The 13,473-nt window shown below is 49.0% G+C and overlaps 2 protein-coding genes across 2 annotated transcripts in view; one reads left to right on the top strand and one right to left on the bottom strand.

Moving 5' to 3' along the window:
- CTNNAL1 (catenin alpha like 1) overlaps positions 1-4,914 on the top strand; it is a 57,658-nt gene extending 52,744 nt beyond the window's left edge. Inside the window, exons 13-19 of the mRNA XM_086469364.1 lie at positions 245-295; positions 394-548; positions 1,298-1,346; positions 2,013-2,069; positions 2,211-2,330; positions 4,560-4,643; positions 4,753-4,914. Coding sequence (XP_086325490.1) covers positions 245-295; positions 394-548; positions 1,298-1,346; positions 2,013-2,069; positions 2,211-2,330; positions 4,560-4,643; positions 4,753-4,914 — 678 coding nt within the window. The remainder of the gene's footprint in view (positions 1-244; positions 296-393; positions 549-1,297; positions 1,347-2,012; positions 2,070-2,210; positions 2,331-4,559; positions 4,644-4,752) is intronic.
- Positions 4,915-6,000: 1,086 nt separating this feature from the next.
- ABITRAM (actin binding transcription modulator) lies at positions 6,001-10,896 on the bottom strand. Its single transcript, XM_086469433.1, has 6 exons — positions 10,818-10,896; positions 10,674-10,725; positions 7,247-7,376; positions 6,487-6,563; positions 6,348-6,417; positions 6,001-6,278 (listed from the first exon to the last, which is right to left on the bottom strand). Exons 1-6 carry the CDS (start codon positions 10,894-10,896, stop codon positions 6,150-6,152), a joined length of 537 nt encoding a protein of 178 aa, XP_086325559.1. The 3' UTR covers positions 6,001-6,149.
- Between the last annotated feature and the right edge of the window lie 2,577 nt (positions 10,897-13,473).

Here is a 13,473-nt window from a genome sequence, read left to right as displayed (position 1 = left end):
CACTGCGGAAGAGGTCTTTTCCTTGAGACTTTAGGGCGTCTGTAGGCACAGACCCTGCTTGCACAGGGCGTTTCGGGAGGACAGCCAGAGCAAAACAGGTTCGCGGCTTCTGCTGGGAAGTTTGAACCGCTGGAACTCTGCTGCGCAGTCTGCCTCCGAGTATAGAGCCACCTCTTAATGATTTGTTAGTAAAATGATGACGAATTCCTTTTATTTAAAAATATTATTTTTTTGTTTGAAACAGAAGCATAATGCAAATCTGAAAGCATTAAAGCCAGTCAAACTAGATTCTGAGGTAAGACGCCATCATTTTAGTAGAAACTTTTAAAATTTTATTTTATCTTGCCTGAAGAATGTATTTTGAAGTGCCATAAATACGGTTACCGTTTACAGGAACAGGCAAAAATTGCAAAACTTGGGTTAGAATTGCATCTGCTCACATCTGATGTGGATTCTGAGACAGAGAAATGGGAGGATCAGGAGAGTGAGGTCGTGCAACATGGACAAGGCATGTCAAGTATGGCCTACTCCATGTATTTATTTACCAGGTAATTACACTGCATGCATCGTGTTGTGGTGGGAAGAGCAGCAGTAACAGGGTTTGTAAGAGATAAGGCAACTTCATTTTCAGAATGTAATAATTGGGACACATTCAGAGGAGCTTTAATTTCTATCTTTATGTTTTATAAATCCTTGTAAATGTCTAAGCTGTTTAATAATAAAATTAGGGGGGTTTTAAGGTGCTAAACATCTGTGTTGCTGCAGAACAGCTATTTAAATACCTCTTGGGTACAGAAGACGTTTTAAGAAGCATGTTCATAAACATTTTCAAAATTAAGGGAATTAAAGCACAAGTATGTAACTGTAGATTAGAATTACTGATCTTTGCTGTGCTGAAAGGTGTTCTTCTGAAACTTGCCCATGCAATGTCAGCTTTCTTATTTGCAGAATTTAGGGTTTTTTGAATAAATGTTGAGGTTATTTTTCTTACCTACTAGTCCAGTAATACTTGGTATGCCAGAGACATGGGGTTTTGTCCTGGTTCAGCTGATGAGAACTGAACCATTGCTAATTTCCCAGTAGTGCTTCAGCCACTGACGTGTTTGTACAGAGTTTTGAAATGCAGTTCCTGTTGTAAGTTTTTGTTGTGCAGAATATCTTTTAAAAGAGTGATATTTTACAGTTCAGTGGTGTAAATAGGGGTGAGAGGGAGAGATACTATGAATTGTGCAAGTAGCGGGCAAAATAATGTGCAGTCTACACGTGGCATATATTCTGCTTTCATTATTTCCCACAGAGGAGAAGGACTTCTGAAAACCACTCAGGATTTATTTCATCAAGCAGAGGTAATATATTTTTAACAAACAGGAGTTAGGCACTGTGAGTGAGGAACAAATGGGAACTTAACTCTGATTCCTTACACATAAGGACAGCGTACCATGAATTGGCTGGCAGCCGTAGGTTTTAAGCAGCCGAACTCTGGTCCGTACCTTCCGAAAGCTGAACTTCAGTGCTCCAGCAGCAGCTTAGGACAGCATTCACTAAACTGAAGTGCTCACGGGTGCTGCATCCGAGGCTGAGCAGCACTGTTTTCATGGGAAAGAAAGATGATGTGAAAATTTGAACAATACAAACAAAAGACAAGGGGCCAGATGAAGGAATGTGGCGTGATATTCCCCAGATACTGGGTTTACCAGGAGAAGGGTTACCTTTGTCGGGATGATAAACATGGCAGGTGTCATCTGCCCGCAAGACACTTCCGAGTGCAAAAAATAGTGGGAAGGGAAAGCCTTTAAACTTGGCTTATCTGGGAGAAGGGCAGTTTGTAGTGCAGGTTGTTACTTCAGAAGTCACTGTAAACTGCCGACCTGTTCATTATAAACCTGCACAAATATCCCAAGTATTTCCTGCTGCCTTTTTACTTTATAGTCGCTATTTATTAAAACAACAGGGCGAGAGAGCCTCGTCTCTCGTTGTGGTTCGTTTTGTCACGTGCTTTCTCCCCCTTTCAGATTTTTGCTACAGAGGGCACAAAGCTTGCTGCAGCTCTTCATGCTGTTGCTGATCAGGTGATGTATGACCCCTAACGCAGGCGTTCAGCTTATCCCGCTAGTGATACGGCTCAAAAGCTGGTGCTGCCGTCTTCTCCCTTAACTCGGTATCGGGGTCTTTAACACAGAGTGGGTTTGTCTTCCCGACACCCGTTTCAGGTCCACGATGACGACAAACCTTTGCTTCTGTTGGAGGCCGAAAAGCTGATCTCTATGTGCAAGCAGCTCCAGATAACAGCTAAAGCGTCTGTTCAGGGTAAAAGTGCTACATTTACCAAGGTAAGGTAAAAATGATACATATTCCTGAAAGTAAGGCCTAAATACAGTAACTTCACTAATTTATGCTCCTGTTAAAATACGGAACAGTTCATGACAGCTCTTGGATCGACAGAGGACCGTACAAATTAATAAGTACAAAATGTTATGCTGCTGTGCAAGCCTTTTTCTGCTGTGCAGTATGTCATTGTTGCTGTTCCTTATGTAGAAGAGGAATTTACTTCAACTCGAAGGACTGTTTTGTACTTAACTCGTTCTGGGAAGCTGATGGGCGAAGCAGAGGGAGAACAGTACGAGCCGTTCCCCTGGCTGAAAGGGGTTTGTCTGTTGGGACATCCCTCACGGTGACTGCAATCCAAGACATTTAATGCACTGTCTTGTCTCGGGAAGGGATTTTCTTCAGCGTGGGGGCTACTGCTTTCTGCCCTTCTTTAAAATTCCCCCCACCTCTACCAGAGAAGGGCTTCAGTGAAGTTTATCCTGACCTGACCCCCTCACTCATGCTGAGTTTGATAGGAGGCAAAGTGCAGTGCACTGGCGCCCAGCACACAGGGAGTCCTGCCACCGGGTGGCTGGGATGTGAAAAGCCTGACGTGACTTTAGGGAGCATGGATAGCCAAGCTTTGTAGAGCTGGCCCAGTGGCCACAGACATACCACTGGGATTAATGTTTTAAGGAACAGTTTCCCTACCCCTAGCTTATCAACTTTAAAGTTGAATCAGTAAAGTAACAAACAGCATTTTTTTCCCCTTCCTGTTATTAATAGCACTGAAGTTATCATTTGGGTTTTGGATTTCACTGTTACTGAAAGTAACGTGTGTCACACAATGTCACAGAAATGTTTCCCAGGACAATGATGTTCCTGGACTGCTCTTAAAAGAAGAAAAAAGGTGGAAAGGTGTCCAGAGGCTTCCAGTACTTCCTATTGCCTTTTAGTGCCGAGAACTTTTTTTCAAAGAACTTCTGTGAACATCTCCCTCACCTTACCCGCTAGATAGAGAGGTACTGGAATTTTGTCATGCTGCAGCTGAGAATTTTCAGCTGAATAATATGGGATGGAGCGATACTGCATATAATAATACTGTAATCCACTAGATTACAGTAATGATACTGTAATCCACTAGAACTTCATTCAGAGAAATATGAACTGTAATCAAACGTACCTCACTAAGAAGGGACTTCAGTGATCAAAGTATTAAGGTAATTTGGATTTCCACCACTTGTTGTTATTGATGCTTAATGTAAATGTAACAAATTCCAACCCCCAGAGACCCTGTTACTGAAATAGCTGCTTGCCTCTCAGTAGGTAGAGAGCCTGCCCTAGACCGCCCAGAGATTATTCTGGTATTATTCGTATTTGTTGTAAGTAAATACGTGTGCAGCTGCCATAAAGGTTTCAGCATAGTTACCCCACGAAGCAGACCCGCAGACCCTAGTGGGGAAACAGAGGCCAGGCTTTCTGAAGAACTTCAGGTACCCCTGAGCAGCAAGGGCTCAGCAAGACCCTTTCTCTGCACCTGGCTGTTTGGTTCCAGTGAGCTGTGGAAAAGATGTTTCAGTTTTGCAGCAGGGCCTGAAGCTGGCCAGAGCATCCAGGCCACTCCAAACCAAACTGAGCACCTCAGGGCGGCTGCTTGGCTTGTGTTACGCTCTCCAGCCAAACCAAAGGGGAGCTCCAGGCTGTTCATAACGGTGGTGGATCGCCTCGTGGCGATACCAGGCCAGGAAATGAATGTTCGTTGAGGGCCCCGACTAGTGATCTGTGCTGAGTGTTAGCCCTGAGGCGTGAACTCCAGCGCGTCAAGGTTTAGCTAACGCACAGCCAGGTGAGGCCTACGGGATGCATGGCCTTGGACATCGTGCTGACAGGGCAGAAAACAAAAGGAAAAACGCAGGGAATTGTGATGAATCATACTTAGGCGCAAAGAACGCCTTTCCAAGGCGCTCACGTTACTGTTTAACGTTACATCATTATTGATTCCTTCTCCTGGGATGCGTGGCACTCCCTTCGGCTTCCCAGCCAAGCCTTGGGTTAACAGGAGGGATGCTGTGGCTTTGCACGTACTATATAGAGAAATTCAAGAAAAGCAGGCAAAACCTTTTGGTTAGGCGGGATTTATGAAGGACAAACATCACCTGTTCAAGCTCCAACTAGATTCTCATCTCGTGCGTTAAACCACTGCCTAACGAAGCACCGCGTGGTCGTGCTCTCTGCTCCGTTGTCTTGCCCAGGTTGACGCGTGCATCCTGCAAACAAGGACCGTGATGACGCTGTTACGGCAGCTGCTTCCGCTGTGCTGCAGGCTGCTGAGGAGGGTGAGCGCTCGGGTCAGCTGCGGCGTTGGGAGGGTTGGGGGCTGCTCGTGGCTGGGGTTTGCTTGTTAAGTTTTTAAGAAATCTTTTTTTTTTTAATATATATATACAGAATAAAGCAGGAAATGGCTGTCTTAAACCTGCTCCGCCCTGGAGAGAAGACAGAATACGACCTGGTGCAAACGCACGGACCGCGGACAGGAGAGCTGAGGCACTGGGCATCAAGTCTTTAGAAAATCATGTCACAAACATGACTTTTTTAGAGAGCAAGTAGTTACAGCACTTAGAAATGCAGGGGCTCCCATCTGAAAATAACACTTGCTGAATTTTCAATATTGCTTTCGTTTGTGGAAAGTCAAACCAGGTTAATTTGAATTAAAACTGTTGACCTTTGTCGCATCTAATAGATGTCCCATCGCGTAGTAATTACACCGACTAGCCTAATTGTTTTGGATTTTTATAATGTGAATGCCTTTCCCGTGCTGGCTCTTGATACCGGGTTTGTAATCAATGCTTCGGAATGTCTCCATGGATGTTTCAACCCAAAGATGCTGCTAATAGATGTTTTGTATAACGGACCTTGTGCTGCACAGGCGAGCCGTAACGCCACGGCTGGAAGTCTGTAAGCTCCTCTGGCCTGTTTCAGTCCCTGTACGTGAGAAAGCAGAATCGGGAAGACAGTCTGCAAGGCTGTGGCCTGAAGCACTGAACGGTAGTTACGAGCTGTATCTGCAATGAAGTCGTTCTAGGGAAAAAAAAAAACCCTCTCTTCTGTAGCTGCACCACTGAATTTTCATCGTGTTGACATGATTCGTATTTCCAAATGTGTATTTCTAAGTGATTAATATTCTTCCCTCAAACCCTTTTTTCTTCTACCCTCTCTCTTTGTAGACGGCAGTTGTTCCCTTTTTTACTAAAACTTCCTGAGCAGAATTTGAATTGCAGGTAGAACCACTGAAGTGTCACGTAGACTTCACATTATACCATTTAAAATTTAAGAAAATAGATACTGATGATGACAAACTTCTCTACAAAGGGCATTATTTGACTTCAGGATGCTATGGAGATACAACCTGGTGGGAAAGACGTACTTTCTCAAGTTTCTCTGCTCTTTGTACATAGGCTTCTGTTGCATTTTTGTTCTCAGTTCACCTTTGTCAAACTCCATATTGTATTAGTTGAGCTAAATTAAGTGCCAGCCGAATCATATGATCTTTCAGTGTGTCTTATGCTTGCACTGAGCAGAAGCCAAGCTGCCTCTGGAATATAAATACTCTCCATCATATCATTCTGTGCTTATTTAAAAACCCGCAGTGCTAGAATTCAGAGAAAAAGAGAAAGCAAATTTTAATATACAAACTATTTGGACTGGTTTATTCTTGTATGAATCAAGTGTTTAAGTCCTGCTCTTAAGAAGAGGCGTGAGGCCTCTCCGTACCATGAACGTTACAGTGTACAATAAAAGCAGCTTATTTAGTATCAAGTACAGAGGGTAACGGTGTCGTTATTTCATGATGAAGAATCGAGACGCTTCAACAGAACTTCCTCGTACTCCTTCTGCGTCAGAAGGCCTTGAGTTACACTCTTGCTTTCCTCAAATTTGGGTAGAACCACGGCGATGTATCCCTCGGTTGACGGCTAAAAAGCGAGACTGCAGTGAGCAGTGAAATAAAAGTGAAGACAATAAAACACAAGAAAGCGTCTTACCTTTTCTTGCAGAATACTGGGATCGCTGAGGATGTTTTCGTTCACTTCGATCAGCCGCCCTCGTATGCAGCTGCAAAGGTGTTGGGAGTCAGGAGAGGTGCGGGGTAGGGCGGGGTGGGAAGAAAAAAGGACAACCCACCTGTAAATGGTGTATTCCTCCCCATCGGCCGAAGCTATCCTGCACAGGGGGGCGAGTTCTGTTAGAAACTGGGCTCCCTGCATTTGGAAAACACACACAGACACACACACACGTGTAATTAGATGGGGCTGTTGAAAGAATTACAAAGCGAGGAGGGGGGGGTAGCTACAGGTCCGTGCGAGGTACGGGGCTGCGCTTCCCTGCAGCGGGGAAGATGCCACGGTGCGTGCCCGCCTCGAACAGGAGCTGGTTTGGAGCTTACGTGTTTAGGCATAATTAAGTGTCTTGGGGAATAACAGGCTGGGAGTTTGATCAGATTAAAAGCAGGGGTGAGAGGAGCCAAGCAGCACTGTTGATTTCAGTATAACCAGGTGAAACTACTCCTATTTGAAAACCCACCCGGAAACACTCTGAGCTCTCACCCTGTTTGAGAAAAAGGGTGGTCTCCCACTCCTCGGCATTTTGGTGGAAACACATTTTTATCTTTTTCAGGGATGTTTAAGTCCCAAATATGCGATGAAAAAAAATGACTGAAAGCAGCTGTTAGCCTGGGTTTGAGCAACGCTGGGACCACGGGTGCTGTGGGAGCACTGGCTGGGCCAGTCAAAACAGGCACCTCTTGAGAAACCCTCGCTGCTTCAGCTGCGCGGGGGCTGTTTTAAAACAAAAAGCAAAGGGAAGGTGGTACATTTCTATCCTCGAAAGGCTCCGGCAGTGCGAGAGATTAAAATGACAACTAAGCAAATCAAAAAGCCCATACCCTTTTGGACTTCCCAGACACCTTGTTCTGGAGCCTGCTACAGTTGGCACTGATTTGGTAATTGATGCTTTTAATTGTTTTTCCGCTTTGGAGAAGAGGATGGGCTTCTGCCAAGGTGATGACGCAGATTCTGCAAAAAAGAAACGCAATTATGACGCTGTAGTTGTGGGAAGCCACGCTCTCAGGTGCTCTAAGCAAGGTCCACACCCTTCCCTGCCCCTGCTGGTAGGATTTAAAACTGGTGCCGGCTGCTTCCCTTGGGCTCCTAGCCGAAAGTCCTAGCAGGGCTTTCGGTGTTGTGAGCGCCGTTGTGTCCTTTCACTCTTTAAAGCACAACGTTCTTCCCTCTGTCGTTCAGCAGGAAGGTTAAGCTGATAATGGTTCCCCTTACTGCAGCGGGAGTCACAGGACGGGCACCGACCCGGCTCAGGGAGGAAGCGAGGACAGACGGGTCTGGGCGACAGCAGGGGCTTGAGCAGGGTAACCCAGACCGCAATTCACCCGAGCTAATGGAGGCGAACGGAGGATCGGTGGGGGCTGTAGATCAAATTTTCATTTCCCGCTCGCAAAAATGTCCGATTCGGGATGAAATTAGACTTGCTTTTCTTCAGGGCATCTTGAGGTACCAAACCGAATGAAAACTGCCCTCTGACCTCCAGCAACACACACCCCCCCCCCTCCCAGGAGGTGCTTTATTTTGAGACACCCGACTGGGTCATCAAAAGCGGCGCCCTCCTTCGTTAAACAGCGCCACGGCTTTTAAATAAGCTGGAGCTGTTCTGGCGGTTGTGGTGCCCCGTGGGAGCACACCCGGTTCGCTCCTGTGTGACAGCTGAGCAGACACGCGGTGACGGCGCCCGAGTGAAGCCCCCTGTGATTTTGTCAGAAAACGTAACGCACGGCAACGCTGCTCGGAGCAGCTGAAGGCCGTCAGTGGCCAACAGCTCCAGCAGCTGGATCCTTCGGTGAGCTGGGCTTCGGTGAACCTGCTCCTTGCCTTGGATCTTTTTTGAAGGGAGGGTTATTACTTGTCATGAAACTGGAGAGTTGGAGACAAGCCCAGCTGTAGAGACCAGGCCCCCCTTCATCCCTGGGCTAGATGCACAAACAGGGAGAGCCCAGAACTTGCCAGTAAATGAACAGAGATGGAGCTGTGGTGTTTAAGCAGAGTTAAAGGCTCGAGCAAGGACCAGAATTAACAGTAAGTGTAGAGAAAACCACGGCACAGAAGCAGATCCCTCCCTGCAGATGCTCCATCCATCCATCCATCCATCCATCCATCCATCCATCCATCCATCCATCCATCCATCCCCCCCAGCCCTGTCACGTCTCTGCAGGCTCCTCCTGCGCAGGTCCCCGCAAGAGGGAGCTGGATCCTGGCGAATGCTTTCCGCATCCGCCATCAGCCCAAAGGGACCAGAAAAGCCACCTCCTCTCAACCCCGGCCTCTTTCTAAGGGGAAGATGGCAAATCACCTCTTTGAGCTGTCGGCTATCAGAGCTGAGAGCTGGCAAAACAACAACAACAAAAAAATCAACAGAGCTTTACACTGCTTAAAAATACAAAACTAAGCCACAGCCCCATACATCATCATGCTAAAACACTTTACAGAACTTCACCGACACAGGCCCTGGTTCTCATGGGGGACTTTGGCTACCCTGGTATCTGCTGGAGAAGCTGGAAAAGCAACACAGCCAAGCGCCCACGGTCCAAGAGGTTCCTGCAGAGCACCGACGGTAACTTCTTGGCTCAGGTGGTGGGAGAACCGACAAGGAGAGGCGCACCGCTGGGCCTTGTACTAACAAACCAAGAAGGACTGGGCAGGGGTGTGAAGGTTGCAGGCAGCCTTGGCCGTAGCGACCATGAGATGGTGGAGTTCAGGCTCCTGTGTGGAAGAGGGAGGGCAATCGGTAGGATTGCAACCCTGGACTTCAAGAGAGCGTACTGGCCTCTTCAAAGACCTACTGGGAAGGATCCCATGGGCTAGGGCTGTAGTAGGGGGGCCCAAGAGAGCTGGTTGCTATTCAATCACTGCTTCCTCCAAGCTCAAGATCGGTGCATCCCTACGAGGAAGAAATCGAGCAAAGGAGGCAGAAGGCCTGCTTGGATGAGCAAGGAGCTTCTGGCAAAACTCAAAGGGAAGAAGGAAGTTTACAGCAGGTGGAAAAAGGGACTGGCCACTTGGAAGGAACATCATAGGAATATTGTCAAGAGTGTGCAGAGATGCAACAAGGAAGGTGAAGGCCCACTTGGAATGAAATCTGGCTATGGATGTCAAAGACACTGAGAAGGGCTTCTTCAAATACATCAGTAGCAAAAGGAAGGCCAGGGAGAACGTGGGCCCCCTGTTGAATGAGGCGGGTGCCCTGGTGACGGAGGATACAGAGAAGGCAGAGGTACTGAATGCCGCCTTCGCCTCAGTCTTTACTGCTAAGGCTGGTCCTCAGGAATCCCAGACCCTGGGGGTAGGGGAAGAAGTCTGGAGGAAGGAAGTGTGCCCCTTGGTCGAGGAGCATTGCGTTAGGGATCTTGTAGGCAAACTGGACACTCACAAATCCATGGGCTCCGATGGGATGCATCCGTGAGTGCTGAGGGAGCTGGCAGATGTTACGGCAAATCACGAAGGACAGGAGAGGTGTGGGAGGACTGGAAGCCAACGTCACTCCAAGCTTCAAAAAGGGCAAGAATGAGGATCCAGGGGACTACAGGCCAGTCAGCCTGACCTCTGGAGCAGACCACCTTGAGTGGCCAGGCTTTGGGGGGTGTGGGGGGAAGGTAGGGGATGTTCCTGCCCAAACCAGGGAAATAAATTTTGATTTATTCCAAATGACCGGATATCCAGCTACATCAAAGCAGAAACGCTGTATAACTTTCTATTTCCTACCCTGCACTCACTGTCTGTAGCGCACTGATGTACAGCTAAAAGCAATACAGCCGTACATAGAAACAGCCAAGTGTTTGCTCAAATTGTGCCGATTTCCTCGAAACCGAGGCAAACGGACTACATGCCGCTACGGAAAAGCTTTTGGGAATGCTGGCCCCCTGCTGCTGCCGAGGAGGGAGGGGGCCCTGTCAGCAGGGCAGGGCGCAGGGAGCTGAGGGCAGCGCTGCAAGCGCCGAAGGGGCCTTTTTAAACCCCTTCTGGGCCCTACGGGGCTCCCCCCCCCCGCTGTGACCGGAGCAGTGACTAACGAAGGAGCCGGGAGGGCGAGGATCTGCCACACTCCCATCTTCCCAGGTCCCTTCCCTAAAGCAACCCTGAGGCGTCCCCAGCGCCGGGACCTGACGGCGGGCACCTCTCCTCGGGAGATGGCGGAGGCGCCTCCCCCCCCCACCCCAACCCCAACCCCAACCCCAACCCCAACCCCAACCCCAACCCCAACCCCAACCCCAACCCCAACCCCAACGCGCCGGGGCCGCCACTCGCCTGTTGGAGTGCTGCAACACGCAGAAGTCCTCGCACGGCCTCCCCTTCACGTCTGCAACAGGGCACAAACACCAGTGACCGCCCGGCCGCCGCATTGGCACCGGGACCCCCGATTCCTCCTTCCCCGGCCCCGCCCGGTGCTACCTGGCTTGTACCAGCGCGTAAAGTACCGCTCCGCGCCCCCCGCCGCCGCCGCCGCCGCCGCCGCCGCCGCCGCCGCCATGGCGCCCGCCCGGCCCCGCCTCGGCGCGATGACGGCCCGGGGCCCGCCTCGGCCCGGGGCCCGCCTCGACCCGGGGCCCGCCTCGACCCGGGGCGGGCCCCGGGTCGAGGCGGGCCCCGGGCCGAGGCGGGCCCCGGGCCGAGGCGGGCCCCAGCCGGCGCTTCTACGGCAAAATCCTTCCCTCAGCCCGAGCCGAGGCCGAGGGGAAGCAACTCCAGCACTAGGCCGTCGGTTTTACCGACTGTGAGGAAGTAAATACATAAAATCCTACTTTTTTTTTTTTTTTTTTTTTTTTTTTTTTCCCTCTGAGAAGGTAAATGAAAGACGGGGCGGGCCATCGCTACGGCCAGGGAGGAAGAAAGCTCAGCAACCAGCATGGGGTTCAGCGGTTTTATTTTCTCTCGCACGCAGCAATACCGTCATAGTGATTGTACACGCACCAAAAAAAAAAGAAGTATTTTGAATAAAAACACATTTCGTGAAAACATAATTTCGCACTTGTGGCAAACAGAATGACCCAGTTTCTCCACAGAAATTCTGACGACGCTGCTCTCGGTTCAGCAGCAGGGGGGTCACGGTGAATTCCAGCTTAGCCTTGCATTTATTTTAGGTAAACACAACTGAGCCCTGGTCCCACCACCCGTCTGGCATCACAAAGGCGCAGAGACACCGTACCAGCACTGGAACCCCACGGGATGGACAGGGGAGATCCTCCACCCCTCTGTTTTGACTCCCGCTGCACACAGTAATGACACACCACCTTTTTCTGCACAAATACAGGCCAAAACCACTAGAAGAACATGTTACCAAAAACCGTAACTTTGACTCCAGCATTGTTTGCCTGTTCTGTTTACCTGCATCTGGGGCGGGCGCTAAGTAAGGCAGCTGTAACAGCATATAAAATTAAGGTGTGCACCATAGTTAAAGTACAGAGGGTTACACAAAGCGGAGACATTTCCATTTATCAGCCAGAATGGCCAGGCACATTACAAACTGCTGCAGAAAAATACGTGCATAAAAATAAAGGGCTGCTTAGAGGCTCTGCCCCCGCCGTTCGCCAAACCACAAGTATTTTCAGCGCAAGTACCCTGCAACAGATGCAGATTCCACTTTATAAGGCTGACAAAACCCAAGCTTTTGTCATCATGTACAACCCTACAGTGGGTTTCAGTCTATAGTCTTCTCAGTGACTAGTTTGGACAGCTGTCCGTCACGGACATCTCTCCCTCAAAGATTAAAGAGCACTCATGGGTGGGATGTGCCTGTGTCCAGCTTATCAAGGCACTTCCGCCCTCGTGTGCTAAAGGCAAATTATTTTTGATGTTGTAGCAATGTGTTTTGATATGCAGTATTGTAATGTCCGTTGATTACATCGAAAGCCAGCCCAGAACCCACTGGCAACACTGACTAAAATTTGTAGATTAATCACCATCATTTAGTCATCGATCTTAAAAATCTCTTGGGCAACAGCAGGCTACATCCCTGCTTCCTAGATCAGCACATGGACAAGAGAAGGCCAGCTGGACTAGCAGCTATTAAGGTTGTAGGCCAACAGAAACCCCTCATCCACATCCGAAACCCGTCACGACCACAGAGATGGAGCACGCCCCATGTCTGTAATGGCTGAGGGGGTGCGACAGAAGGCGAGAGACCCCTGGGCTACAGCACACTGAATTCATGGTGGTTTACCAGACCACTGGTAAACACAGCGCCCAAGCCCTACAAAACCCACCGGGACGCAGGCAGGTCGCCTCCCAAACACTGCGTTTCAGCAGAAGAGAGCTGCAACGAGAGGTTTGGAGGGCAGGAGGGGAGAAGTCTCACTGTTTTGGGTGGGTTTTTTTTTTCCCCAGGAACGCCTCTTGCTCGTGAGGAGCAGTACAGGAGCATGAACTGAGGCACATCGGCTCCGATGGTGACCAGCACCGCTACCCCTGACGAAGGCAAGTCTCGTTTAGACAGGTCAGGGTCAAACCAGACCACTCCAAAGGGGGACACGTTCAACTGCAACAAACAGACATCAGGAAGAGACCCCCCCAGAAGAAAAGCAGTTACATTTTGAGATCTGCAACAAGGTGGGACTGCCAAGACAGGAGGTCAGTACAGGAAAATGCAGTAGGCAAGGCATGAAAATTTCCATTTTTGACAGGTTTAGTGTGTGTACGTGTGTCAGGGTGGTGGTCGGCAGGGTTGGTCTGAAGTTACTTGTCTTTCTAAGGAAGAAAGCGGTGATGTGCACAGGCCAGAACAAAACGGCTTTCCACGAGGCAAAGGTTATGGTATTCAACCACTAGAGGTAGCAAAGGAAAGATGAAGACCAGTGTGGGGGGGTTTTAGGCAGAGTTTAGCTACAACAAAGTCAAGAAATGATCACAGCACAGGGCAGGAGTATCATAAGAGTTTAGACTGAAAAAAACAGAAGTTACTTTCTCTTCAGAGAGCTCAAATAAGCTGCAGTTTAAGAGCACGGAAGACAGAGAAGCAACGGGTAGAGAGATATCCATTTTTCATGATGCTCCCAGGTAACTACTAATTCCAGCTTGGGAACAGCAGAAGGTGACTGCTGTAAGAAAAGAG

This window comes from Leptosomus discolor, chromosome 8 (genome assembly GCF_034619465.1).
Source record: "Leptosomus discolor isolate bLepDis1 chromosome 8, bLepDis1.hap2, whole genome shotgun sequence".
Taxonomy (NCBI): domain Eukaryota; kingdom Metazoa; phylum Chordata; class Aves; order Leptosomiformes; family Leptosomidae; genus Leptosomus; species Leptosomus discolor.
Note: the sequence above shows the minus strand (reverse complement) of the source record. Positions and strands in the feature narration are given on the sequence as shown.